Raw genomic sequence first — 27,306 nt, forward strand, 5'->3', positions numbered from 1 at the left:
GTTGAGAGATAATGAGGCTGATTTGTCGTGGTGAAAGGTTCGCAGCCACCTAGACGGATACACTATTACAACTGAGGATGCCCTGAGAGGTGAAGTGACTTGCTCAAGGTAATACCACTAGTAATGGCAAAAACAAGTCTACATACTGCTTTTTTATCCCCAATTCAGTGCATTTTCTAATACCCATTTCCAGGCATTGCTTGTTAGTGTTTCGGAAATCTTCCCGAATTATGTTCCAGTTAAATTTTGTCCCAGTAAACAAAAGACCAAGAGTTTGGACAAGAACAGCAGTCCGCTCGCCCAGTAGGTGGCGCAAAGGCTCTGTTTCCGGGGTTAGTGGAAGCTGGAGGGGGCGGAGCTTGTTCGGAAATGGGGCTACGTAAGCCTTCCTTTAATTGGCCCAAGAGCCTCGGCCCACTATCCAATCAGAAACGCCTGCGTCATTCTGTTACTGGGCTAGGCGGCAGCCCGCGGAAATTTGAAATGGCTGACGGGTTGCTGGCGGCTGGCGGGCTGCGGTCGCAGGCGATGGTTCCCCAGCCGGAGCGCACGGGCTGGGCGGTCGAGGAGTCGACAGCGCCTCTAGAGAAAGGTGAGCACCCGTTATGCCGGGCCCGAGGAGCCGTCTTCTAGCGGCGGACCCTTTCCGTGGGGTCCTGGGGGCGTCGGGACTTTCAAAGGGCGCCTGGGTCTTATTTGGGCTTCCGGACCCAGCTCTCAAGGGTGGCGGTGGTGACAGTGCGAGGCTCCGACTGCCCCTCAGGACGCCAAAGTCGGGAGGTACCCTGGGCATCTCCCCTTCTCCCCGCCCCATCTGGCTTCAGCTTCCGCGAGACTGGGAGCCTGGCCAGGAATTTCCAACCTGGATATCTGGGTGGGCTTCCGGGTGCTTTGTGGGTGTTCACCTGTGGAGAGACGTCTCCTATTTTTCATCTCCAGCTCAAGGTAGATCATGAACCATTCTCCCTTAACTGAAAGATAAGAAACTTGAACCCTTGGCCTGGGTAGCCCTGCGCACCGAGAGCAGGTGACACGCCCAAAGTTAGGGGAGCCAATATGGGACAGTCTAAAAATAGAACCAAAGTGTAATTCTCAGTCCTGTCTACCTCTTTGTGGAGATTTCCGTTATTATTATTTGTCCTGATATTTTTAAGCTGTTCAGAATTTTCCTTTAACATTTGCAGTTGGATTGTGTAGTGGAAAGAGACTTGGCAAAGTGAGAAAACATGTATGACTTAATTCCACTAGTAATCCCTCTTGTGACCTGGCAAAAGTCACTTGGCCTCAGTTTTCTTTTCTGGAAAACAGAGCCAATGGTCTTAATAGAATGTTGAAGATTAAGTGAAATAATGTGTGAAAAGTAATGCTTTCAAAGTGGCGGTAAAGAATTGTGCTGAAGTAAGGTATCCTTTGCTTTTTTGTATTGTGTTAAAATACACATAAAACAAAGTTTACTGTCTTAATTTTTAATTGTACAGTTCAGTGTTATTAAATATATTCAGACTGTTATGCAGCCATCACCACCGTCCATTCCCATAACTCTGTTATCTTCTAAACTGAAACTCTATTCCTATTGAATAATAATTTCCCATCCTCCTCTCCCTCATCCCCTGGCTATGATCATTATACTTTCTGTCTTTATGATTTTGACTAAGTACCTCATTATCAGTGAAATCATACAGTATTTCTCTTCCTGTTACTGGCTTATTTCATTTAGCATCATGTCCTCACGGTTCATCCATGGTGTAGCAGATGTCAGCATTTCCTTCCTTTTTCATTCATTTCCTTCCATTCATCCATTGATGGACACTTGGATTGCTCCCACCTTTTAGCTATTGTGAATAATGCTGCTATGAACATGGGTATACAAATATCTTTTGGAGGTCCTGCTTTCAGTTCTTTTGGATATATACCCAGAAGTCAAATTGCTGGGTCATAAGGTAATTCTATTTTTAGGGTTTTGGGGGACCACCATACTGTTCTCCATAGCAGCCGTACCATTTTACATGCCTACAACAGTTTACAAGAGTTCCTCCTTCTCCATATCCTCACTAACACTTGTTTCCCTGATAGTTTTTCTTGTTATTTTTTGATAATTGCCATCCTAATGGGTGTGAGGCAGAGGTATTATTTCTTTAACATTTATATATACTATTTATATATTACTGTTGTGATTAATAAATAATGTAATTATCTTAATTTAATTGAAATAAGCATGCTATTTTCACCTTTCCTTTATAGGAGAGGAAATTGACGCACAGAGAGATTGCCCCACAGCTAGTGAGGTATTGATGCCCTTTTAGTTTCATGTGCATTGGCATTTGTGAGCAGTAGACCTCTGAGTACACTGTGGGTCATTTGTGAGGTCAAGTAGCTCTGGTGGCCTGAACAGAAGCAAAGAAGTCAAAGCAAGGAGAAAATACATGGAGCTGGGGGGTGGGGTGGGAAGACTGCTGTTAATAACAGTCTCAGATAACCTATGGAAATTATTTTGCCAGCTTAAATGCTACCCTCTGCATTGTTTATTTAGTAGCCATTTTGTCTATTAAAAACATCGCATTACACAGATTTAGATATTCCACTGGCCAAATCATGCCTTATAAAACATAATTACATACAGCCCAAACCTAATGTGATTAGCATTTTCTAATCTTTTCCTTAGACATAGTTACTGAAATTAGTGAGGAGGAACCTAGTAGCTTTAGCGAAGTAAACCTTATGCATTATTAAGAATTTCTTATCCTTGTTTATTGAGGGGCCATTGACAGACTGATATTGAAGAAAATAAAGAAAGGCTTCAACTTGTTTTGAGAAGGACTATAGGAAAGCAGCTCCTAACTTTAATGAAACTTTATGGAATTGTTTTGGGGAAAAAAATACTGTAAGATATTTGACCATTATTATAAGTTGCTAGCTACAGTAAGAATCACAGCTTTATTCTTTAAAGGAGATCTTTGGTAACTTACAGTGAATCAAAAACAACCCTTTTCCTCTGCCTCTTTGAAAAACTTCACAGAACAACAAAGACCTAACCTATGAAACATTTTAAGTTCTTACTGTTTCAAAGTAGAACTTGGTTTTTGTGATATTTTCAAGTTTGGAAAACTGGTTTCTTATGACAGTGATAAAGGTAAATAAAGCATTGCTCCCAAATCCTTGTTTATATTTTGTTTGGAGTTTCTAAGCCTGCTTATTTTCATTGGTCTTGTAGCTCTGTTCCAAGATGAAGATTCATGCAGTGATTGTAGCAATCATGATAAGCGGGGTACTAGTTTACAAAGTTTTGTGCCTGAAGGAAAGACTCATTTCCCAGAAATATTCCAGACAAGTCAACTTTTGTTCTATGAGCGATTCAGAGCTTATCAAGATTACATTTTAGGTAAGTAGGGTTTTTTTTTTTTCTTTTTTACTGCTTTTATCTTTTCAGTTTACATGTAGATTGTTTATCTCAGTCCCCCAGACTTGCCAGTTGATTCTGAGAAAGTGGATTTAAGTAGATTTGTTAACTTTTCTCTGCTTTATGCAGTCTCAATTCTTATTGTGTTTAATTTGTTTGTAGCTGACTGCAAGGCCTCTGAAGTAAGAGAATTCACAGCTGAGTTCTTGGAGAAGGTCCTTGAACCATCTGGATGGCGGGCAGTCTGGCACACTAATGTGTTTGAGGTGCTGGTTGAGGTAAATTTAATTCTGTTGTTAAGGCATTTGTCTCTTGCTAAAAGCACTTTCCTTCAGAGTGTTACAGCCAAAGTGCTTATTTTTAATTAAAGTTTATGAGCTGATTGAAAATAGCATGTTTTTCACATCTAATTGTCATGGTGTATGGAATGTTCCGCAAATTTTAAAGGCAGCCAAGGAGGAGTTACCAGGGAATTGAGGTGGTGTAAGTTTCAGTGTCCTTTGACAAGGGGAAATGGTTTATAAATCTATGAAGTGGAGGAGGTATTTGAGACCATTTAAGAAATAAAGAGGCCTCATTATGAAGTCAACTGAGTTTCAATTAATTTTTTACCTTCTTAGTTGTAGCCCATTAAGTAGCTCAAACCTAACAGGCATTTAAAAACTGGCCTATTTTTTTGCCTAACAAATTTGTAGATATGTGGTTAATCTCTTGATAATGTGTCCCATTGTCAAAAGTAAAAACAATCTTATTTTTCAGCTGACTGGGCCTTTTACACTAAATTTGCACTCTAATTACAGCTGTGAATTTTTCTCAGTGTTTGTTAACTAGACCACAAAAAACCCTGTTAAACTAAAATGTTAAACCAGGGAGTAAGAATACAAGTTGTTGCTGCAGCTCCTTTTTAAAATGACATCACTTTCTGCAGTGATTATGTATGAGGCAGTAGGTGGCAGCTGTTCCTGGGGACTTTTGAATTTTGGGTTATGCTAATATCTTTGGTTGCAGTAAAGGCCTATTAATTTGATTATGATAGTGTCGTTACAATCCATGTCTTCTGTCCATGTTCAATCTCCCACCTCTACCCTGACTTATTCTCTAAAAGTTATCAGAGTCATTGTTTTAAAAGAGAAATGTGCCATTTCTCTGCTTAAAACCTCTAATGCATTGCATTTACTAAAGCCTTTGGTGTTGGCTTTGTGGTTTCTCTTTATCTAGAGAACACAAAACCCAAGTTCCTTTCAATGCCCTTTCTGTCCTGATCTCCTTGCCCCTCTCTCTCACTTCATCTACTGCTGCCCCTTCCCTTGCCTATTTCTTCCCTTTGGTTCCAGCAAGAAACACTGCCTTTCTCCTGCTCCAGCAGCCAGTCTGCCACAGGGCTTTTTCACCTGCCTGATCTTCAGATGGCTGCTTCCCTTTCATCCTATACTTTTCCCTACCATCCCAGCAAAACCAGACCATCACCCCTGCTAGTTACGCTTTGTCAAATGCTTATCACAGTCTTGTTTGTCTTCTCAATTCTCAATTACAATGTAAGCTCCATATGGGTAAGAACCAGGCCCTTCTTGTTTATTTTTTATATTATGGAAGAAGGCTCTGTGTTCCCATTTCATGCTTTAAAAAATCAGGCTATAAGTAGTGTTTTATATTTGTCTTAATTTTTATTTCCATGTAAGTAATATTTTAAATTTCAGGTCACAGATGTGGACTTTGCAGCCTTGAAGGCAGTAGTGAGGCTTGCCAACCCGTACCTCTGTGAATCTCAAGTGAGCACTTTTACCTTGGATTGTATGAATGAGCTCCTCGATCTGAAGGAACATCGGTTGCCCCTGCAAGAGCTGTGGGTGGTGTTTGATGATTCTGGAGTATTTGACCAGACAGCTCTTGCAGTTGAACATGTCAGGTAGGAAGAGAGTTGATAAAAATAACCTTGTGGCCTGAGACTGGATGAAATGCAGTAATTCTGGTCTGCATTATATACCTAGATTTAAAACTCAAACTATAAAGTTGGTCATTGCAGTATTTTAAAATGTTCAAAGATAGGGAAATCTTTTTTAAATTAAAAAAAATTTAAAAAAGATTTTAAGTTTTCATTTTGAGATAATTTCAGACTTATAGAAAAGTTGAAAAAAAAAAAACCCAAAGAATTCCTGTATGGCCTTCATTCAGTGTCCTCAAATGTTAACAAAAGATACGGGATTCTTCATTTGGTTTGTATATGTTTAGAAACTCTTAAAAGTTCTGGAGGCTAAGGCTTATGATTAAAGTACTTGAATATGAAGAAAGGAAAGAAAGTGAAGGAGGTGGTACACTATGTCTTCTACACCGGTAAGACACATTTTTTTCCCAAGAATGTATCTGACCAAAGATGTTTTCTCAGGCCGCTTCCAGGATACTTAGGGGATACTTATAGTGATTCAGAAGTTCCATTTATCACCCAATGCCCATCAAAAGTGCTCTCCTTAATCTCCATCACCTATTTCACCCATCCCCTCATTCACCTCCTTTCTGTTAACCATCATCAGATAAATCTTTTGTCAGATAGTTCCTGATACAGATAGTTCTTTTGAATCTTCTTTATTATAAGTATATTCACTAAGGAAGGCTGACTTTTGAATATTTAAAAATGGACTTCTATTCCTCTAGGAGCTGGGAGACTGGATTATAGTAGCATAGTGTCTTGTAGTTTTCACTTTTTATGCCATTAGTGAGTTAACCTGGTTTTGCTGAGCTTAATTTCGATGTTCCACAAAGAAGCAGAGTGTTTCGGGCCCAGCTTCCAAGATCTTATGGAAAATTTCTAATTGTACACAAGAAATTTTAACCCTAGATATTCAGTATTTGGCCAAGCAATATAAATCTAAAGAACTGGCTTCTGTTCAGAACCAGTTTCTCTCACTTGAAAAAAATCTGTCAACTGAAGCCTTTGAAGGTAAAGGGATAATTGATGAGTTTAGGAAATTAGGAATCAGGGAATGAAGCTTTATGGGTATTGAAGTTGGTAGAAAGACAAGTATCTGGAATTAGTAATGGTATTTGAAGGTGAGCCTGGCTAAATTTATTCTTCATTTTGAGGACTCAGATTCTGGTCAATGCCCAGAAAAGTTATGAGGGTTCTCGTTTGTTTTTTATTCAATGAGTATTCAAGTGCTGGGTCCTGATTTGATTGGTGCATGAAACAGACACAATCACCACCACCAGCAGGCTTCATTCTAAAGGTGGGAGATGAATCTTAATCACATGAAGGTATAAATGTGATTGGAAACTGCAGTGAGTGCAATGAAGAATTAGAGTGTTCCAAGACTAGGTCAGGTGGCTGTTACATGGTTGTTTCCTGAGGAAATGACATTTGAACATGGGTCTGAAGGGTTGGCTACGTGAAAGGGGTGTGGCAAGGGTGGGGAGGGAACAGGTTCAGGAGCTGAGTGAATTTAAGGAACTGGAAGGCCATTATAGCTGGAACACAGACAGTAATGGGGAAGACTTATGAAACTAGCTTAGAGGTTGTCAGGAGTCAGAAGATGTGGGACTTCATCGGCCAATTAATCATTTTATCTGTAAAAGCACTGTGGAAGCACTGAAAAAAGTTTTTATTCAAGGGTGAATAGGATCAGCTTTGTGTTTTAAAAGATTTGTTCTGGCTGCTGTGTGAAAAACAAATGGAGGGAGATGGAATAAGAAGATCGGGCAGGAGAGTGGGCTAGAGTGGGGTGTGGAGAGGACACATGGAAGCTTACTGAGAAGGTAGGATGGCTGGGACTTGGTGGCCGAGTGGATGTGGGGGATGAGGAGATATGAGTGGATAAGCCAGAAGTTAAGGTTTTGGTCTTGAGAGAATAAACACTGGAGGAGGTGCAGATGTGAGTGATGTGTGCGAATGCCCAGTATGGTACTGGTGAGGATAATACTTGAGCTAAGTCTTGAAATGTAAATATAAGTTCACCAGGTGGAGAAGGTGGACAGCCTGACCAGCATTTCACATGGAAGTTTGAAAGACCTTGTGAAATGGGAGTTTGCATGCAGGAGGTCTGACAAGAGAGGTGCTCTGTAGCCAGATTGTGAATCCAAGTAATACCGCCAAGCTCAGGAATTTGAACTTCGTTGTGAGGGCAGCAGCCAGCAGAGTTTTTTAACTGAGTAAACGCATGCTCAGGTTCTTTTTTGTTTTGTTTTGTTTTTTTGAGATGACTAGAGGGTGAAGAGACCGGCAGTCCAATCTACAAGAATTAAGAGATGGCTTTATTTTCACTGCTCCTTCCTTTTCATAGCAGAACTTTTTTTTTTTTTTTTTCTAATGTTTATTTATTTTTGAGAGATAGAGCACTAGTGAGGGAGGGGCAGAGACAGAGGGAGACACAGAATCTGAAGCAGGCTCCAGGCTGTGAGTGGTCAGCACAGAGCCTGATGTGGGTCTCGACTCATGAACTGTGAGATTATAACCTGAGTCGAAGTCGATCGCTTAACCCAGGTGCCACCCACGTGCCCTCACAGCAGAACTTCTTGACAGAATTCTGTGTAGTCACAGTCTGCACCTCCTGGCATTCCAGTAATGCTTCTGCCCCACAGCACCACTGAAATTGTGCTTAAGGTCACCAAAGTCCTCCATGTTCTCCTTCCCAGTCATCTCTTTTCTGATCTCATCTTGCTTTCCCTCTTGGTCACATTCTAGTTATTTGATCACTCCCATCTTCCTAACACACACTCTTCCAGCTTCTTAGTCATCTTGGCTCTTCCTCTCTTGCTCAAAACTTTAAAATGTTGGAGTTACCCAGGGATCGGTCCTAGACTATCTACCCTTCTCTCTCTTTAATCAGCCTTGGAAGCACATTAGAATTACCTGGGAATTGCTTTTGTTTTTGTTTTTTTAAATATTTATTTCAGGGAGAGCGCAAGCAGAGGAGGGGCAGAGAGGGGGTACAGAGGATCTGAAGTGGGCTCTGCACTGACAGGCTGACAGCAGCAAGCCCAATGTGGGGCTCGAACTCATGAACTTCAAGATCATGACCTGAGCCAAAGTCAGACGTTCAACTGACTGATCCTCCAGGTGCCCCTGGGGATTGTGTTTTATAGGAGTAGTCCAACTAATACATGAAGAAAGAATGATAGGATCAGAATATCACTATTTTGCAACTTGTAATAAAATAAAGGTTCTAGGCAATAATTGTGGTTGGCTGCTACAACCATTGGTGAAAAACTGATGGGAAACTCTGTAATAGATGGATCCGGTTGACAACACCTGAATCCACTGGTCATTCTTAACCTCATCATCAGAAGAGATGACCAGGTATCTTATGCTTCCTGATGGAGGTACATTGTGTCCGCCTTTAAGTATCCTTGCCAAAACATCTTTCCCAAAGCTGATGAAGTCTTTAGATCTTACTTTCTGTTTACCAGAAGTAAAAGAAGCGGAAAAACATGTTAAATGACCCCATGGGGATGCAATCAATAAAATTCAGAGTGTGGGAAACTTAAATAAATTGCAAAGAGAAAAGGAGGGAGGGATAATCTATAGAATAACTGTGATTTAATTAAATGCAATAGCTGACCCTTGTTTGGATCCTGATTTGAACAAGCCAGTGATAAAACAATAACAGCAACAATAGCAGAAGAGACAGATAGGGAAAATTCAATACTGACTGGATATTTGGATATTAAGAAATTATAACACTTTCTTGGTGTAAAGATTTATTTTAGAGCTATATGCTAAAATTTGTGAATGTTGTATGTTTGACATTTGCTTTAAAGTAAATCCAGTGTTGAGATGGTGGGGGTGGGGAGCAGAGAAGTAAGTGGGTAGGGTAGAGATGAAATAAAATAGCCTATGCATTGATAATTGTTGAAGCTGGTTAATGCATAAACGGTGTTCATGATACTACTTGCTCTTGTGGATGTTTGAAATTTTCCATAATAAAAATTTGTTCAATTGCTTGGGGGGGAGGGGTTAAAAAAATATGGATCTTGCACCCAACCCTGTCCCCCTCCTGCCTTTTGCAAAGGTTCTGATTTATCGGTCTGGGATAGGTTTGGGAATCAATTTTTAAAAGCTTCCTGGGGAACTCTAACATGCAGAATCAGGTTTGAGAACTGCTGTTTTATATTATTTCCCTAGATGATCTCATCTGTTGCTTTAATGTCATCAATATGCTGACAACTCCTAGATTTATGTCTTTAGCTCTGATATTTCCCTTGGGCTTTGGGCATATATATTCATATTCGCTCTTGACATCATCCACTTGGAGGTCACATAGGCATCTCAGTTCAAACTGTTTTCAACCCCAAACCTTTTTCTCTCCCAGTCTTTCCTATCTTAACAAATGACACTACCATCTACCCAATTACAGATGGTCAATAAATAGTTCTTCTGATTAAAAAGAGGTGGTAATGGAAACAGTGTTGTAGAAAACTTCTTCTTTAGTCAATCTAAAAAAGTTCTTGTATGACTCAAAACTATCAAGTCTAGCATTTATGCAGCATTCTCTATCATCACTGATACAGTTGTTGTGATTTACTCTTTAGCTTGCACTCTCCAAAACCCTAACACTGAGCCAGTGATTAATTTGAATGATATAAGTTTCCTTTTCAGATTTTTCTATCAAAACATTTGGAGGAGCTGGGATGAAGAAGAGGAGGATGAGTATGATTATTTTGTCAGATGTGTTGAACCTCGATTGAGATTGTAAGTATTTGCTAGTGACCTTGTCCATGTTGGAAAAAGAGCTGTCCATGGTTTATTTTACCTGTCTGGTGTATGTTACTCCAAGGGCCCACACACAGAAGCAGGCCGCTATACAAATAGGATAACCCATTGATGAGTTATTAAATGAAACCTGTACGAATGCAGAGAAACCTATTTTTAGTGTTTATAGACTTGAGTCTAAAAGCTGAGTTCAGGGACACTGAAATTAAACAGCTCACTGTTTTGTAAGTCTGAATAAAACTCAGTTTGAGCTAATGTGTTTAAAAGAAACCCTGTGTTAAATTCAAAGACAATTATTTGAGAAATAGAGAAGTTAGTTGAATTATAAGATATTTCTTTTGCTTTAATTTTTTAAAAGAGTACTTTTAAAAATATTTGGCTTTATTCTAAGTTCCTATAGTAAAAGACACTGGGCTAAACTAACAGAATTATCTCAGGATGTTTTGTCAAGTTCTTGTCCTTAAATCTTATTTGACAAATAGATAAAAATACTAAACAATTAATATTGGTGGTGCATAAAAGTATACTAATTACTGAAACACAATCTTCTTCTAAGAAGAAGAATTGTCATATTTTTATAGGGAAAAACACATTACAAAAAATGTAACTTAACTATGCAACCCACATAGTATTCAGATTTCCACTAGATGGTACTCTAAGACCAGGTAATTTTCTTGTATTCATGAGTGGTAACTTAATAGGCAGTGCTGCAGTAAGAATAAAATTAGAACTTGCACTAAAAAAAAAAAAAAAATTATAGAAGGTGATTTTTTTTTTCCCTGTGTGAAAGATGATTTTGCTACATAAGGTAAGGCAGTAACCCTTTACATTTTCGTGGAACCCAAATAGATTTGGTAAATTTCTCTTGATTTACATAGTAAATAATAAGTAAAAAACATGTGAAAAGTATGGTTAATGGTTCCTCCTGGTTTAGAATTATGTGTGATTTCTATTTAGCCTTTCCAGTTTTTCCATCATGCATTTCCTATTTTCCCATAACGTATTCAATAAAATGCCAGAATTTCAATAAGCTTGCATATTTTCTAGTTTTGTTATGCTTGCTCTTAGAGAGCAATGATTGGTTTTGATTGAAGTGAGATGTAATGGTAGGTGAATAATGTGTATCTAGCAAACTTGATCTTTACTTGGAAAAGACTGTATTCTGATTTGACAGCTTTACATGTTCAAACAACAAGAGATGATTTACATATTTACCTTTTACATCCCTGGCAGGTAAGAAAGTGTAAGGGAGGAATTGTTTTAAGTTATGGAGAAGAAAACTATGGTACTTGATGGGGAAACTGGAATGTTATCAAATGTAGGCAGACTCTTTAAAAAGGTCCCTGGGCAAAGAGAGGAGTAGCGTTATGAACATGCAGGATTTAAAGGGAATCAAACCATACTGTCTTGATTTTGCACTGTGAGGTAAATATTTTTCCTTTTTAATTCAAAACGCTGTACTTCAAAGCTTATGGGTCTGAGACACAAATGTTGGTTCATTGCTTCCAGACCACAAAGTATCACTTTAATGAGAAGACATAGCTGATTGGCATGGATATGGGAAATGCTAAGAAATTTATTTTAAAATTTGAGTCTTAATCTTCATAACTTAATAGACCTGATCAAGCAGTCAGTGGTTTGGTTCCCAATTTTTTGTTTGCAAAGTGGATTTCTAGAATATCTTTAAATGAGTATGGATTAACCAGAGCAGACAAAATCCTTGCTTTTCAAGCTTTACCTAATTCATTTACTTGAAAAGTGGAAAAAATTATTTTTTATTCATTTTAAGTACTGTTTGAATGTTAACTGTAATTTCATGTAAATTTGTTTAGGATGTGGTTCTGTTTTTTCCCCCCTATCTTATTTAGAGCATGACTAAGTTAGAAAAACATCATCTAAGGCAATAGTTTTCAACCTTGACTGCACATTAGAATCCCCAAGGAACTTTAAAAAAAAGCAAAACCTCTCTACTTCTGGAGACTAATTTAATTGGTCTGAATGGGGACCTGAGCATTTGTATTTTTAAAAGCTCCCCAGTGATTCTAATATGCAGCCAAGGTTGAAAAACTCTAGCCTCAGGCATAGCTAGTCAATATACTTTTAAGTGAGAAATAAAGCAATTATTTTAAAACACTAGGTAATGACAATAATATTGCAGTTTATTTTCAAATCCATTAATTTCATGTCCATTAACTTGATTGTACATTCATAAATTATTTTATTGCATCTAGAAATACTTTTTGTTCTGTCTATATATTTGTGAAGATATACAAACTAATAATAAATTTTAAGTACCAGTAAGGTTGTCCAGTACAAGGTTATTTTGTTTCAGTCACTCTCTAGTTTAGTAATGGCAGCTTTATATTTTTTTCTGAGAATCTCAAAGGCTTATGTTTTTGCAATACTGTTATAATCTTCCTAAGGGAATATTCAGCATAATTTTTTGCTGTAGGGCTTTAAATGTGAGGAAGGACTAGATGACTTGAATCATTTTTATTTTTCAATCTTATAAATATGGTCATCTTCGACATTGTTATGAAACTACTTGAGATACTTCCCTTCCCATCCACACTCCCAGATTGCCCTCTGACATTCACTTAAGATTTTGAATCTAATATATGAGAAAATAATTTTTCTTAAATAATGATTACAAATTGTGAAACATGGACTTTCAGTGTTTGTAAATAACAAATGCTTGGATCTAAGAATAAAACCCAGCAACTCCCCAAAGCAAGAAAAGCTAGTGACTTTAATAAAGTGATCCTTAAAACTTTCAATAGCTTCCACTTATAATAGAATGCTATTCAGAAAGACTTAACATGTACTGAGTTATGTATTATAAAATGCTTTTCTTCCTGGTCTTTAAGGACTAAATGGGCTGTTTTAATGATAGGAAAATATATCAGAAAGGCAGTGTATTTCAATTTGCTTTTAAACTTGCAGGCATTATGACATCCTTGAAGATCGAGTTCCTTCAGGACTTATTGTTGATTACCGCAATCTGTTGTCCCAATGTGAGGACAGTTATAGGAAATTTTTAAATCTGAGAAGCAGTTTGTCAAATTGTAACTCCGATTCCGAGCAGGAAAACATCTCCATGGTTGAAGGGTTAAAATTATATTCAGAGATGGAACAGTTGAAACAAAAGCTAAAACTCATTGAGAATCCATTGTTGAGGTATGTGTGTCTTTGTTATTCTTAGCTAGTTGGCATCTTTTCTAACCAGCTATCTTACTGAGAACTGATAGGTCTGTTGATTTCTCTAAGATACGTGTTTGGTTATCAGAAGAATTCGAATATCCAAGCAAAGGGCATTCGTCCAAATGGTCAGAAGGTCACGCATGTGGTCTCCTCCACCATGATGACTGGTCTGCTGCGGTCTCTGCTCAGGGACAGGCTTTGTCAGGAGCCTTGTAAGGAAGAAACAGAAATTCAGGTAAAAGGAGTTTTTTTGCTGCAGGTGGCTTTTTCTCTTCTAATTCAGGCCAGGTTTTCCTGAATTCTACAAAGCGTTTATAGGAGCTTCCCAGAGTTGATTTTTTGTGAAATGGGTAGTAGTGAGAGCCCTGCCTTTCATAAGCATTAGTCACTTACCAAGCACGTGTTGGGTTCAGTGCAGTAGCTGAGGAGATATTTTTTTTAAGTATGTGGTTTTGGCACTTTGAAAGTGAAACATGAGAGTACCTGGAGTGATATGTAGGTTGCTTTTGGGGGTGTATATTTGCAATATGTTGTTGTTTTCTAGTTCCATAGTGATCCATTGTCTGCTATAAATGCCTGCTATGAAGGTGACACTGTGATTGTTTGTCCTGGCCATTACATGGTACATGGCACATTCGCCATTGCTGACTCCATTGAGTTGGAAGGTGAGTCCGGAATATCATGCAACCAAACTCTCTGGCATGATAATGCTTAAGAAAACAGTAAATCACTGATCTTGTTGAAACTCCAAGAATATGATTAATTCTATTTGATTTCAAATGAATTTCCTTAAAATATTTTGAGTATTTAGGAGAGCCTGGGTGGTTCAGTTGGTTAAGCTACTAACTCCTGATTTTGGCTCAAGTCATGATTTCACAGTTGTGAGATTGAGCCCTGCCTTGGCTCTGTGCTGGCTGCTTAAGATTCTCTCTCTCCCTCTGCCCTTTTCCCACGTGTGCCCGCCTGCCACATGTGTCCTCTCTCTCTGTCTCATATATAAATATATATACATATACATATATTTATGTTTATATATATACATATATATTTATGTTTATATTTATATATATATACACATATACATGTACATATACATATATATATATATATATTTAAAGTGTGTGGGACATTGACTCAGTGTTTGAGCAACTTGAGGTATGATTTTTTTGTGGCATTGTATGTGTTGGGAAAACAAGCACATAGAGAAAAAAAGACCATTACGAAGAAGCATATTTTCCAGAATGTAGGTGGTTTATGGAAAGGAAATTTCATTTCTAGAATAAAAATTTTCCCTAGGAATATTTTTTAAGGTTTAGTATTTTTTATTTCCTGCCTACTCTTCATTTCTTATATGTTATGGATGTGTTGATGCATGGTTTTTGTTTTAAATTTAACGTATTTCTGCATAGGTGCAGGTCCAACTTGAAAGTGGACCAAAAATCTTTATCTTATTCATTCTTTAAACTTGCTGAATGTCAAATTCTACTTCGTATCTTGACCAAAGTATACTTATGAGAACGTTAATGTTGAAAGATTCTATTAAAAATAACTTTTTAGGCTGTCATAATCTTATTGTACATTTAGAGTGATTCCTAAATTTAGGTTACTTTACAGTTGTTCTTCATGGTCCTGTGTATTTCCATAACATATTAAATTTAGATGCACCTGTTCAACTATTTACCAAAAAAGCTTCAAGTTAGCAATAAAGCTTGTAATGCAAAAAATCATATATCATTTTGGGACTTGTGCAGCTGTTCACAAACTGCTTAAGCTATGCTCTTTATCTTTATCTTGTCAAAACTTCTTAATGGAAGCAAGGCTGGGAGTTTAATTTCCTGCTGTTCACTAGTACATCACTTTACCCCCTTTTTTGTTTTATGTATGTAATTTTTGTTCTTTCCCTTCTCCAAATATTTGATATATAATAGATGTATGTGTATAAATAACACATCTGCAGGATAAATCACTGCAATAAAAACACTTTATTTTTCAGCATAGTGAAAATAGCATTGATATTATAGATTGTATGGTGGATAGCAGTTCTTCCTAGGTTGGTGAGGAAATTAATAATGAAATTGCCAAAGTGTCATAAATAACCATATAGATATCTGAGGATTAAGTGTAAAAATGACTATAGATTTACTAACAGGGGGCATTTCTGAGAATTTGGGGAATCAGGTGGTATATCTAGTGTGAATATATGGAGTACCTGTTCATGAGTAAGAAGATTAAGGCTTATCTGATAGCTTATCTGACTGATCTATAGCTAACACTTATCACAAGAGATATATAATTGAGTACCTACTATGTGCAGGGTGTTAACAGTACCTATAGTAGGGTTTTTCTTTCTTGTTTAGTACATTTGCTTAAATGATGGTTTTATGTTTTAAATTGCTAAGAATATGTAGCTTGTTAATGTAATAAGCTTAATTTTTTTCCTCAATATGGCAAATTTTTTTAGTTTTTAATTTTTTTGATGATAAACATAATGGTTATCGTAGAAAATGTTCCAACTGCAGGCAGACACAAAAGAAGTCAGAAAGAGAAATTACTTACAATCCAATCATCCAGAGTCCACCACTGGCATTACCCCCAAATATGGAGTCCTCTTGTATTCTTCTTCAGTGCCCCCAAAGGCTTGTCTGTGTCCTTTGAGTACAGAAAACTTTATTGGTTTTGCCTATTTAATGTAGTGACTGCTTTCGTTTACTCAAACAAAGGCTCATCTTAGACATTGAGACTTAGTTCTTACAGCTTTTTCTATGTGATTCCGTTTTATGATGAAAGTCAGACAACTTCTCTAGTTTTCTGACACTCCAGGTTTTGTAAGCCCATTCAGAGGTCTGGCCTGCATTATTAGTTTGGAATTTGTAGAGCTCCATTGTTTTTTATTGGTTCATGAGTAGACCTGTTTTTTCAATAACTGAAATTGTTTTAAGTCCATCTGTCAGGTTCTAAGTCAACCTGTTTAAGAGAATACTAAAATTTAAAAATCTTGAGAAATGCCTAGGATTTTTCAAACCTAATTTGTATTAGAATAATAGGATTTTAGAGTGGGGAAAAAAACTTTTAAGGGTTAAATGCATTTTTAAAACTTTTTGAACCAGCTGTGAGTATTTAGGATTATTTACTTTTATATAGCAGTTTTGTAAGCAAATTTAGTGCTGACCTGGTCTGAGATGGTTGATAGGGTAGTCTTCCTGATAATGGGAGCAAATTGAGGAGTTGTTATAATTAAAAATTGTATACTCTGGTTTAAATTAAACAAGATATGTGAGGAGATAATTAGATTTTACTTAAATGCAACTTGGTTGACTGGTCTCAAATATCATTTGTGGTCATTTGAAATAGAGAAATCTACTGTAGCAATTTTGTGTTTAGACATTTCCCCTCAAGCATCTTAAACACTCTTGCTCTCTTCCTTAGGATATGGTCTACCAGATGATATTGTGATAGAAAAGAGGGGCAAAGGAGACACTTTTGTGGATTGTACAGGTGCAGATATTAAGATCTCAAGCATAAAATTTATTCAGCATGATGCTGTAGAAGGAATCTTGAGTAAGTATCTGAATATTTCATGTATTATTTTGTTCCAGGAAGGAAAACTTTACTTTCCCTGGAAAATGCAATTTAATAAACTTACTCTTGAGTATATGGAAGACTGATTATTTATGTACACATAACTTGATGACTTAGGAAGCTTACTCTAAAGTAAAAAATAGTTCAGTCTATTCTGAAAATTTGTTAGTTTAATATTGGTTTCTTTGTGGTCATTTTTTTCTTTCAAACATTCCAATATTGTGGTCTGTGTTCTTTGTTTTCGATTAGCCCTAAACTCAATGCAGCTATTTTCCCATTGTGCTGGTATTTGTTTCCTAGGATCTGTATTCCCTTTCTAGAATTGGTCTCCTTTTCTTCTCCCTTCCAGGATACTCATGAAAGTTACTTTCTGATACTTTTTTGGTAATGAAAAGTGCTTTTTAACTTGGTTTTAAGTTTCTGAGATCATTCTTTTTTAAAATGCTGCTTTTAGATTTTAGTCATTGTTTTGTAAATTATGAATTTGTAATTCCAATAACAAAGTTTACATGGTGGCTAGTGAAATATTTAGACCACCTAATGTCAGCTCTAGACCATTTCTAATATTGGAAAACACACATTACTTAAAGCATTTAATTGCATGTTTTCATTCTAGTCATTCATCGTGGTAAGACCACATTGGAAAACTGTGTGCTGCAGTGTGAAACTACAGGAGTCACGGTGCGAACATCAGCAGAATTTTTAATGCAGAACTCAGATTTATATGGTGCCAAGGTAGGATAATCTCTTATCTTTTGGGAAAGAAGTTTAGGTTTAAGTTCTAAATAAGTAAAATGTGGGACCAAGATGTAAAGATGTACACTCCCGTTCTCTTTCCTCAAAGAAGTTCAGATACTTATATACACTAAATCAGCCAGAGTCAATTGTGTAAGGAAGAAAAATAAGAAATCTGACAGTTGCTCTAGGATAACTTTGAGATTTAGACCCTTCACATTTGTTAATTTTGCAAACAGTTTTGTAGCAATTGAAGCTCAGTTGCTCTTTTTAAAAAAATTTTAATGTTTATTTATTTTTGAGACAGAGACAGAGCATGAGTTGGGGAGGGGCTGAAGGAGAGGGAGACACAGAATCTCCGAAGCAAGCTCCAGGTTTTGAGCTGCCAGCACAGAGCCTGATGCGGGGCTCGAACTCATAGGCCACGAGATCGTGACCTGAGCCGAAGTCGGACACCCAATCGACTGAGCCACCCAGGCGCCCTGAGTTGCTTTTTTTAAATGAGACTTTTTATTTTGAGATTATTGCTGAGCTAACGTACTGTTGTAAGAAATTATACAGAATGGTCCTATATGTATACTCTGTACTAGTTTCCCCATAATTGTAACATCTTGGAAAACTGTAGCACAACAGGATAACATGATTCAGTTGAGTATTTCCATCACTCCAAGGATCCTGCATGTTGCCTTTGATAGCCACATCCACTTGCCTCTCCTTCAGACCTCTTTCTTAATCACTGGCAAACTTTAGTCTCTTCTCCATTTCTATTATTTCGTCATTTCAAGAATGTTACGTAAACATAATCATACAGAATGTAACCTTCTGGGATTGGCTTTTTTCACTCAGCACAGTTCTCTGGAGATTCATCCAAGTTGTTCCAGGTGCAAAGTGTTTGTTCTTTTTTTATTGCTGAATAGTATTCTAGCATATTCCAGTTTGTTTAACTGTTTACCCGTTGAAGGATATCTGGGTTTTTTCCAGGTTTTGGCTATTGTAAATAAAGCTGCTGCAAACATTTGTGTACAGGTTACTGTGTGAGCACTTTTCATTTCTCTGGTGTAAATGCCCAGGAGTGCACATGGTAGCTACATGTTTACTTTTTTTTTTTTTAAAGACACGGCCAAACTGTTTTCCAGAGTAGTTACACCATTTTACATTCCCATCAGCAGTGTTTGAGTGATAATAGTTTCTCCATATCCTTACCAGCATTTGGTTTTTTAAATTTTAGCCATTCTGATAGGTATGTGGTTTTACTTTTCATTTACCTAGTGGTTAATGATATTGAACATTTTTTCATATTCTTACGTGCCATCCTTCTCTTCAGTGAAATGTCTATTCATGACTTCTGCCCATTTTCTAATCGGATTATTTGTTCTTTTTTACTGTAGATTTTGGAGAGTTCTTTTTATATTCTAGATACTAGTCCTCTGGTGGGTATTTGGTTTGCAGATTTGTATGCTAAACTGTAGCTTGTCTTTTCATTTTCTTCACTTGGGCTTCTACAAAGAAAAGCTTTAAGTGTCAGTGAAGTCCAATTTACTGATTTTCCCTTTTGTGGGGTAGTGCTTTTGGTGTTAAGTACAAGAACTCTTTGCCCAGCCTTAGAGAGCAAAGATTTTCTTTTATTTTTTTTCCTAAAAATTTCATAGTTTACATTTTACATTTAAGGTCATGATCCATTTTTTGAGTAAATTTTGGTGTAAATATGAGTTTTAGATTAAGATTAATTTATTTTTTGGCCCATAGATGTCCAGTTGTAACCACACCATTTCTTGAAAAGGCGGCTCTTCCTTTGATAAATTGGTTTTCTACCTTTGTCAAAAATCATCTGGAAAATTTGTGTAGGTCCATTTCTAGGTTCTCCATTCCATTCCACTGATCTGTGTACCTGTCCCTCCACCAATATCTGTTACTGTATGTTGAGTCTTGAAATCTGATACAGTGATTCCTCCCACTTTGTCTTTTCCAAAATGGTTTCAACTATTCTGGTTCCTTTGCCTGTCAATATAAGTTTTAGAAAAATATGGTCTCTGTCTACAAAAAATCTTGGTGAGATTTTGATAGGAATTCTAATAAAACTGTATATCAATTTGGGGAGGATGGACATCTTTTTTATGTTGAGTCTTCCAATCTTGTGAACACTCTCTCTCCCATTTATTTTCATCTTTGATTTCTTTCATTAGCATTCCATAATTTTTAGAATACAAGTCTTGTATGTGTTTTCTTAGATTTCTATGTAAATATTTCATTTTTAAGTGATTATAAGTCATCTCATATTTTTAATTTCAATGTCCATGTGTTCATTGCTAGTATACAATTGACTATTGTTTGTCACATATCCTGTGACCTTGCTGACTTTTCTTAATAGTTCTAGGAATGTTTTTGTAGATTTCTTGGGATTTTCTACATGACTATCATATCATTTGCAAATAGGGACAGTTTTATTTCTTCCCTTCTGATCTGTATGGTTTTATTTCCTTTTTTTTTTTTTTGCTTTATGGCACTGACTAGAACTTCCAGCACTATGCTGAATAAGAGTGGTGAGGGTGGACATCCTTACTTGTTCTTGGTATCAGGGAGAATGTATTCAGTATAAGGTTAATTATAGGCTTTTTGTAGATAATCTTTATCAAGTTGAGTAAATTCTCTATTTCTCTTTTGTGATAATTTTTGTAATCACTGTGTGTTGATGTTTGCTAGATGTTTTTCCTTAATCATTTCATATGATTACATGATTTTTCTTTTTGGAAGAAAGAAAATGGTGGGTTACATTAATTGATTTTCAAATTTTGAACCAGTTTTGCACCCCTGGAATAAACACAATTTAGTCATAGTGTATATTTTTTAATATATTGCTGTAATATATTTGCCAATGTTTTGTGAGGAATTTTTACATCTGTATTCATGAGAGATATTGGTCTGAAGTTTTCTTTATTTGCACTATCTTTGTCAAGTTTTGTTATCAGGATAATATTAGCTTCATAAAATGAATTTGGAAGTATTCCCTTCACTAATTTGTATTAATTCTTTAAATGTTTGGTAGATTTTTCCAGTGAAACCATCTGGGCCTGGAGATTTCTTTTTTGGGAATTTTAAAATTATGAATTCAATTTCCTTAACAGTTATAGGGCTGTTCAAATGACCTATTTCATACTGAGTGAGTTAACAGATATGCTGATAGGTTACAGAGCTCCTGTGGAGGGGTGCCAGGTCAGTGGTGAAGGGCTTTCCTGTTTGGTGGCAGTGGCACCAGTGACTCCTGGAGCACCATGTGTTATATGTACCACCTCCCACCCAGCCCGTTAGGCCTCACACCAGCCTGAGGGGGCAGGTGACCATTTCTTCTGCTAAGTTGTCAAATTTACAGGTATAGTTATTTGTGGTATTCCCTTAGTCTTTAACCTTTTGATGTCTGCAGGGTCAGTGCTGGTATCTCATTTCATTCTTGATATTGGTAGTTTGTTATAGTCTTATTGGTCCCTGAGGCTCTGTTCACTTTTCTTTTTCAGTGAATTTTCTCTGTGTTGTTTAGGTTGGGTAATTTCTACTGTTCTATCTTACTAGTTCACTGATTCTTTCCTCCTTGTTTTCCTTTTTGCTGTTGAGTCCATCCACAGAGCTTTTTATTTCAGTTATTTTTGAGTTCTGAAATTTCCATTTGGTCTTTCATATCTTCTGTTTTTTTCACTGAGACTTTCTTTGTGCGCCTTTAATTTTTCATTTAAGTATGTTCGTAATTGCTTCTTAAAGCCTATTTATCGTGGATGCTTTAAAATCATTGTCAGCTAATTCTAACATCTTTGACATCTTGGTTTTGGCATCTATTGACCATCTTATTCAGTTTGACATCTTCCTGGTTCTTGGTATGACAGGTGATTTTCCATCAAAACCTGGACATTTTGTACTACATTATGAGAGTCTGGATCTTCTGTTTTAGTTTAAGTGACACCCTTACAGGAGGGGATGGGATGAAGGGTACTGCTGGTGGAAGGAGGTAGAAGCCCAGGTTCCCCATTTTAGCCTCCATTGATACTTGTTTCAGTGGGATAGCTCTTTGTTACTGCTGGGAGGGGATGGAAATTCTGGTTTCCAGCATGGTGCCCACTGACACTGTGGCCCATGACAGTGGCCTTGTTACCACTGAGCAATGGTGAAAGTCCAGACTTTCTACCAGGTCTGCTCTGATACTGCTCTAGTGGTGAGAGGGAGTGGCATCTTGTGACTGTTGGGTGGGAGTGTGTAGTCTCCAGCGATGCTGCTAGGGCCTTGTTACCGGCTGGTGGGGATGCAAATCCTGGCTTCCTGCTTGGCTTTCTCTGACACCACCCCATTGGGAGAGTTGGGGTGCCTGGTTACAGCCTCCAGAAGGTGAAAGTCTATTCTCTCCTCTTAGCATTTGCCAACATGGGGATGGGCCACTATTTTTGTCTGTGGCGTTTGACTGGCATAGAGCTATAATTATCTGAAAGTCTTCTGTCTTTCTAAACTGCCTGGTCCTTTGGCTAGAGAGTTCAGGCTTTTTGGAAGGCTTTTCTGGTCTGTGTCTTGTGTTTATGGATTGCCAGATTCTTCAGCTTCATGTCTGGGGAAGAAAGCCCAATTGGAAGATTTTTTTTTACTTAGTAGAGAGTTAGATTAGCCATCTAGCCATATGTGTTCTTGTATCCCCAAAAGGGGAATTAATAATAAATATTTTCTCATGGTTTACTACTACTCTTAGAAAAAAAACTCAACATATATGTGGTAGGTGTCTTATAAATGCTTAATAGCAGCTCTTCATGTATGATATTGTATATTAAATTATTCCCAAAATGATTTCTTAAATAACTATAGAGGTTTGAGTAAATTATTTTTACTTCCCAAAGTGCTTAGTATAGTTTTAGGAAGTAAATTATTCCTGTTACTGTTACTTAATTGGTACCATGTGGTCTCAAGGGACACTGTGAAAGAATTGTGCCATGCATGGATCTTTCTGGTTACTTTGTTTTATTGAGTCACTTGAATTGGTTGCTAATTTTAACATGTGTGTACTAGTGGAGGCTATTAATTTTTTAGCTCATAGAAGTGATTTTTAGGTTATGTTGGGATGTTTTAAAACTAGTGTGTTTTTAAAAATATCAGGTCTTCTTTCTATACTTAAATTGCAATATTTTACTAGACTCAAATACCATTCTCCAACTAATTTAGTATCTCAGGATGATCATTTTGAATAAGTGCAAAATTGTCAAATATTTTGTTTTTTTTATTTGGCAGAATCAGAAAACTGACTTATCCAGAATGAAAGGGAGTGGAACAATAATCAAGTGTTGATCATCTTAGCCAGTGTTTTGTGTGTGTCTCTGCGTGTGGTTTTTGAAAGTGATAAATGATAGACAACTTGCTGGAAATGGAGCAAATAGAAATGTTGATTAGAAATATCTAATGAAACTTTCTGTAAAACACTTTATATTTACACTGTGTTAAGGTTTAAGAAATGATTGTAATAAATCTTCTCTTGTAGTCCTGCCTTAAAATACTGATTGTGATACCTTGAAATGTAACTTGTAGGGTGCTGGTATAGAAATATATCCCGGGAGTAAGTGCACCTTGAGTGACAATGGGATCCATCACTGCAAGGAAGGGATACTCATTAAGGTGAGTGTACCTGCTAAAACACCCTCTTTCCAAAGGTTAGAATGGTTTCATCTAAGAAATAATTGTGTTTTGTTAAATTCCCAAGTTGAGTTCTATTGTTTGGTTTTGAAAAGCACAAACAGTACATACATCTTAATAATCATCTTGATATCAATAGTTGGTGATTGAGGGTCTTTTGTGAGAATACTTTGCTATCTATAGATCTGCAGAGATGACAGAGGAATGCTGTGTCATTCAGAGCTCAGACTGTGCTACAACATATTAATAAGCATAGCTTTCTACTTTATTTTTAGAATAGCCTGAAAACAGTGAGAAGATTTTTAAAGCAGGCAGTGTTGAATGTGACAGTTCCTTAAAACATTTGTTTTCAATGTCACAGGACTTCTTAGATGAGCATTATGACATTCCCAAAATATCCATGGTGAATAATGTCATACATAATAATGAAGGTTATGGTGTTGTCTTGGTGAAACCTACAATCTTCTCTGACCTGCAAGAAAATGTCCAAGATGAAACTGAAGGTATGTTTTATTTAGTGATTTTTAAAAATAAAAATGTGATCCTAGTTTACTTTATTTCAGCATTAACTCTTATTAAGGATCTGAGTCTTCCTCTCCTTAACAAAGATAACTGGCATATGCTTGGACTCTGAGACAGAGAAACTTGGGAAGGCTGTAACATTGTAGACTCTCAGAGTGAAAGAAACTTTCAAGGTCAACTAGTTCACCTATTCATTCAAAACCCTGGTGTGTGGTTTCTGTGGTCCTGCGGTTCTCTTCTTATCATGCTTGGCTTTCTGTGCATTTATAGAATAAAGCTGAGCATATGATAGAAATGGTGGCTCCTGCTGACATTTGTTAAGGATGGAGGCAGAGAAATGCATGTGCCAGATTGAAGGCTGCATTTACTGGAGGGGATTGTGGAGTTTGTCTCTATTTTTTATTGGCAGAAGTAAATGCCTCCCTGTTAACTATCTTTCTTGGCAGGAAAACTGAGCTCAGTAGGAAATTTGTGACTTTTAAGCCATGACCCAGATTACTGTGAAATCTTAGTCAGAGAGGGATTATGCATTGGCATGGATGAGGAAGGTAGTCCTCGTCATCCATCAGGATACAGTCTAGTTATCTGTGAGTTCTTTTTCTTCTCACAGTTATGTAGGTCAGAAGTCCAGGTGGGCTTGGCTGCATTATGTGCTTAGGGTCTCAGAAGGGTGAAGTTAAGGGGAGTGGGCTTTGATCTGAGAGCTCTGAGGGGGAAATCTGCTTCTGAGCTCATTCATATTGTTGGCAAAATCCATTTCCTTGAGGTTGTAGGACTGAGGTCTCCATTTTTTTTTTTTTTTTTTTTACAATTGCCTGAGGATTGCTTCAGCTTCTAGAGGCCACTGTCCAGGTCTTGCCCCCATAACCTCCTGTATCTCAGCAACTTTCCTCAAGAGAAACTTCCTTAAGGCAAATTTTGTTCATGCTTCAAATCTCTCATGTTTTGAATTTCTTCATACTTTCCTCTTCTTCATCTAGCCAGAACAAAACCCCAACTTTTAAAAGGTCCAAGTGATTAGATTAGGGACACCTGAATTATTTACTTAGAGTCAGCTGATTAGTAACCTTAATTACATGTGCAAAATCCTTTTGCCACTTAACAATCCTGAAAGTAATACCAGGGGGGTGGGCATCATAGGGGCCATCTAGAATTCTGCCCCTCAGTAAGCACTCACTTCTAATGCTGGCATTAGCTGCTAGAAGGAGAGTTCCTTTGGGAATAGTGGCACTCTTACTAATCTTTGTGTCTATCTCCTAACACCGTGCTTATAGTAGGTAGTCAATATCCAGAAAGGGTCCGTTGAGTGAATGAGATTCTAGGATAAAAATAGAAAATAATTCAAAATTGGTAATCCTGTATGAGGGTCAGAAAGTCTTGGTACAAAGACTAAGACAACTGCTTATTGAAATACTTATGGCAAAGAGTTCATGGAATCCAGTCAGATGACAGCAGGAATCGTTGGCAGTAAAAACTTAAAAGCTTTAATTAGAATATAGAAATATAGGGGCACCTGGGTAGCTCAGTCGGTTAAGCATCCGACTTCGGCTCAGGTCATGATCTCGTGGTTTGTGAGTTCGAGTCCTGCGTCAGGCTCTGTGCTGACAGCTCGGAGCCGGGAGTCTGCTTTGGATTCTGCGTCTCCTCTCTCTTCCCCTTCCCTGCTCATGCGCTCTCTCTCTCTCTCTCTCTCTCTTTCTCTCAATAATAAATAAACATTAAAACAATTTTTTTAGAATATAGAAGTATATATATTTTTTGTTGTGTTATTTTGTACATTTTACTGTATTTGTTATAATTTGTTTGTTTCTTCAGAAAATAGAGCACTTAAAATTCCGACAAGTGAGGAGGCAGACACAGCGGAAAGGGTGGATCTAGAAGAGCTGATTCAATGTACAACTGGCAAAATGGAGCTTTATGCAAGATCTAATCTTTCTGAGCAAGTGGAAGGCAACTGTGAAATTGTAAATGAACTAGTTGCTGCCTCCACACAGAAGGGTCAGATGAAGAAGAAAAGGTTGAGTGAACTGGGGATCACGCAAGCTGATGACAACTTAATGTCACAGGAGATGTTTGTTTCAATTGTGGGGAACCAGTTCAAATGGAATGGGAAAGGGAGTTTTGGCACATTTCTTTTCTGACCACCGTGATATAAATAGATAGCAAAATATTGGATTTTGCACATGCTGCCCTGAGAATCACTGCTGCTATCATAGTTTGCTTCATGTCTGTATTTTATATTTGATATATTTGATTGGGTTCGAGTGAAATGTACATCTATTTCTATCTGCAGGTGTTGCACATGAAACATTCCCTTTTATAAGGAAGGTCATAGAAACATATAAAATAGAAAATATTTGAAGATTTCTTATCCAGAAAGTCTTGCTTTCTCAAACACATAGTTCTCTCATATTATTAAGCCTATCAGTAACTTTCTAGTGTAAATACACTTTTAACCTAGCACTTCAAAGAAGAAAGGGAATGCAAGATGAGTGCACAGAAATGCAGTAGGTGTCAAATGTCAAATGTGCAGTGTTCTTTACACTTGTCTTTTTCTCCCAATTACAGCAAGTCTGAATTCCATGATATATTTGCATACTACTTGTCTTAAAATAAGTTTTTATTATTAGGAAGTTATCTGCATAATCAGACGTACTATTGAGAATTTGAGTGGGATGCATTTTTGTGTTGAACAGTGTAATCATCAAAACAGTAATAGATAGCATGGCAGGTTTGAAACAGATATGAGATGTGTTATTCAGAGCCAATGCGTATGTAGAACATTTTCACTGTTGCTGAATATGAATGATTAAAAAGAAGGTGTTTTTCTTTGACCATAACAGTATTCTGATCAGATTTCAAATATCTTACACATAGTGGTTTCTTTTACAACCTGTATCAGCTCTGTGTTCTTGAATATCATATTGTAAGACACAGCTTTTAAAGATATTTATATTTTTAAAAAGTATATGTGACATTAATATGCTTACTGATTAAAATTAAAATTATGAAATAATAAATTGAATCTTGTTCTGTTTTTCCAGATGCATTATGGGCCATAGTGCTGTAGCATCTGTGGTCCTTTTGGAATGCACACAATGGAATGACCATTGAAAGGCGTTTTTCTTTTCCTCATTTTAAATCCTATTGCAGAGGTAATGCTAATTAATTCTGCATAAACTTGACCCAAATACTGATTTAAAAACCATTTATTCAATGTTTAAAAAAATCAAATTGGTTTTCCAATAAAATTTCTTTATCTTGGAGTTTAGATTTCATATATTCTCTTGTAACTTGGTAGAGTGTCAAGAGAATGACAAGTAGCAGGGTAAGTAAAGTTAATACCTTCTTCATTCCTTTTTATAGCATGATGGTTTTTAGATTTCATTTCTATCTCAGTTTAAATCTAAACTTACATTCATTTTAATTCACATGATAAGTTATTAGTGAGTAGGCCTAATGCATTCTTATTTAAGTTATGTAGACCACATTTTGCCTCAGTCGTGAAGATTTGAACACC

At 37.0% G+C, this 27,306-nt stretch overlaps 1 protein-coding gene across 1 annotated transcript; it reads left to right on the forward strand.

Moving 5' to 3' along the window:
• The first annotated feature begins 437 nt into the window (after window positions 1–437).
• SHCBP1 (SHC binding and spindle associated 1) lies at window positions 438–26,806 on the forward strand. Its single transcript, XM_015062068.3, has 13 exons — window positions 438–592; window positions 3,212–3,379; window positions 3,560–3,675; window positions 5,095–5,303; window positions 9,984–10,076; window positions 13,041–13,274; window positions 13,365–13,533; window positions 13,843–13,963; window positions 16,725–16,856; window positions 17,494–17,612; window positions 23,160–23,246; window positions 23,626–23,767; window positions 25,602–26,806. The coding sequence occupies exons 1-13, from the start codon at window positions 484–486 to the stop codon at window positions 25,925–25,927; spliced, it is 2,025 nt and encodes a 674-aa protein (XP_014917554.3). The 5' UTR covers window positions 438–483; the 3' UTR covers window positions 25,928–26,806.
• The last annotated feature ends 500 nt before the right edge of the window (window positions 26,807–27,306 follow it).

The sequence above is a fragment of the Acinonyx jubatus genome, chromosome E2, assembly GCF_027475565.1.
Source record: "Acinonyx jubatus isolate Ajub_Pintada_27869175 chromosome E2, VMU_Ajub_asm_v1.0, whole genome shotgun sequence".
NCBI classification, from domain to species: domain Eukaryota; kingdom Metazoa; phylum Chordata; class Mammalia; order Carnivora; family Felidae; genus Acinonyx; species Acinonyx jubatus.

Coding starts and splice junctions, on each gene's coding strand:
- SHCBP1 (XM_015062068.3), top strand. CDS start 484: ATGGCTGACGGGTTGCTGGCGGCTGGCGGGCTGCGGTCGCAGGCGATG. Junction 593..3,211: donor GACAGCGCCTCTAGAGAAAG/GTGAGCACCCGT, acceptor TTGGTCTTGTAG/CTCTGTTCCAAGATGAAGAT. Junction 13,964..16,724: donor TGACTCCATTGAGTTGGAAG/GTGAGTCCGGAA, acceptor TCTCTTCCTTAG/GATATGGTCTACCAGATGAT.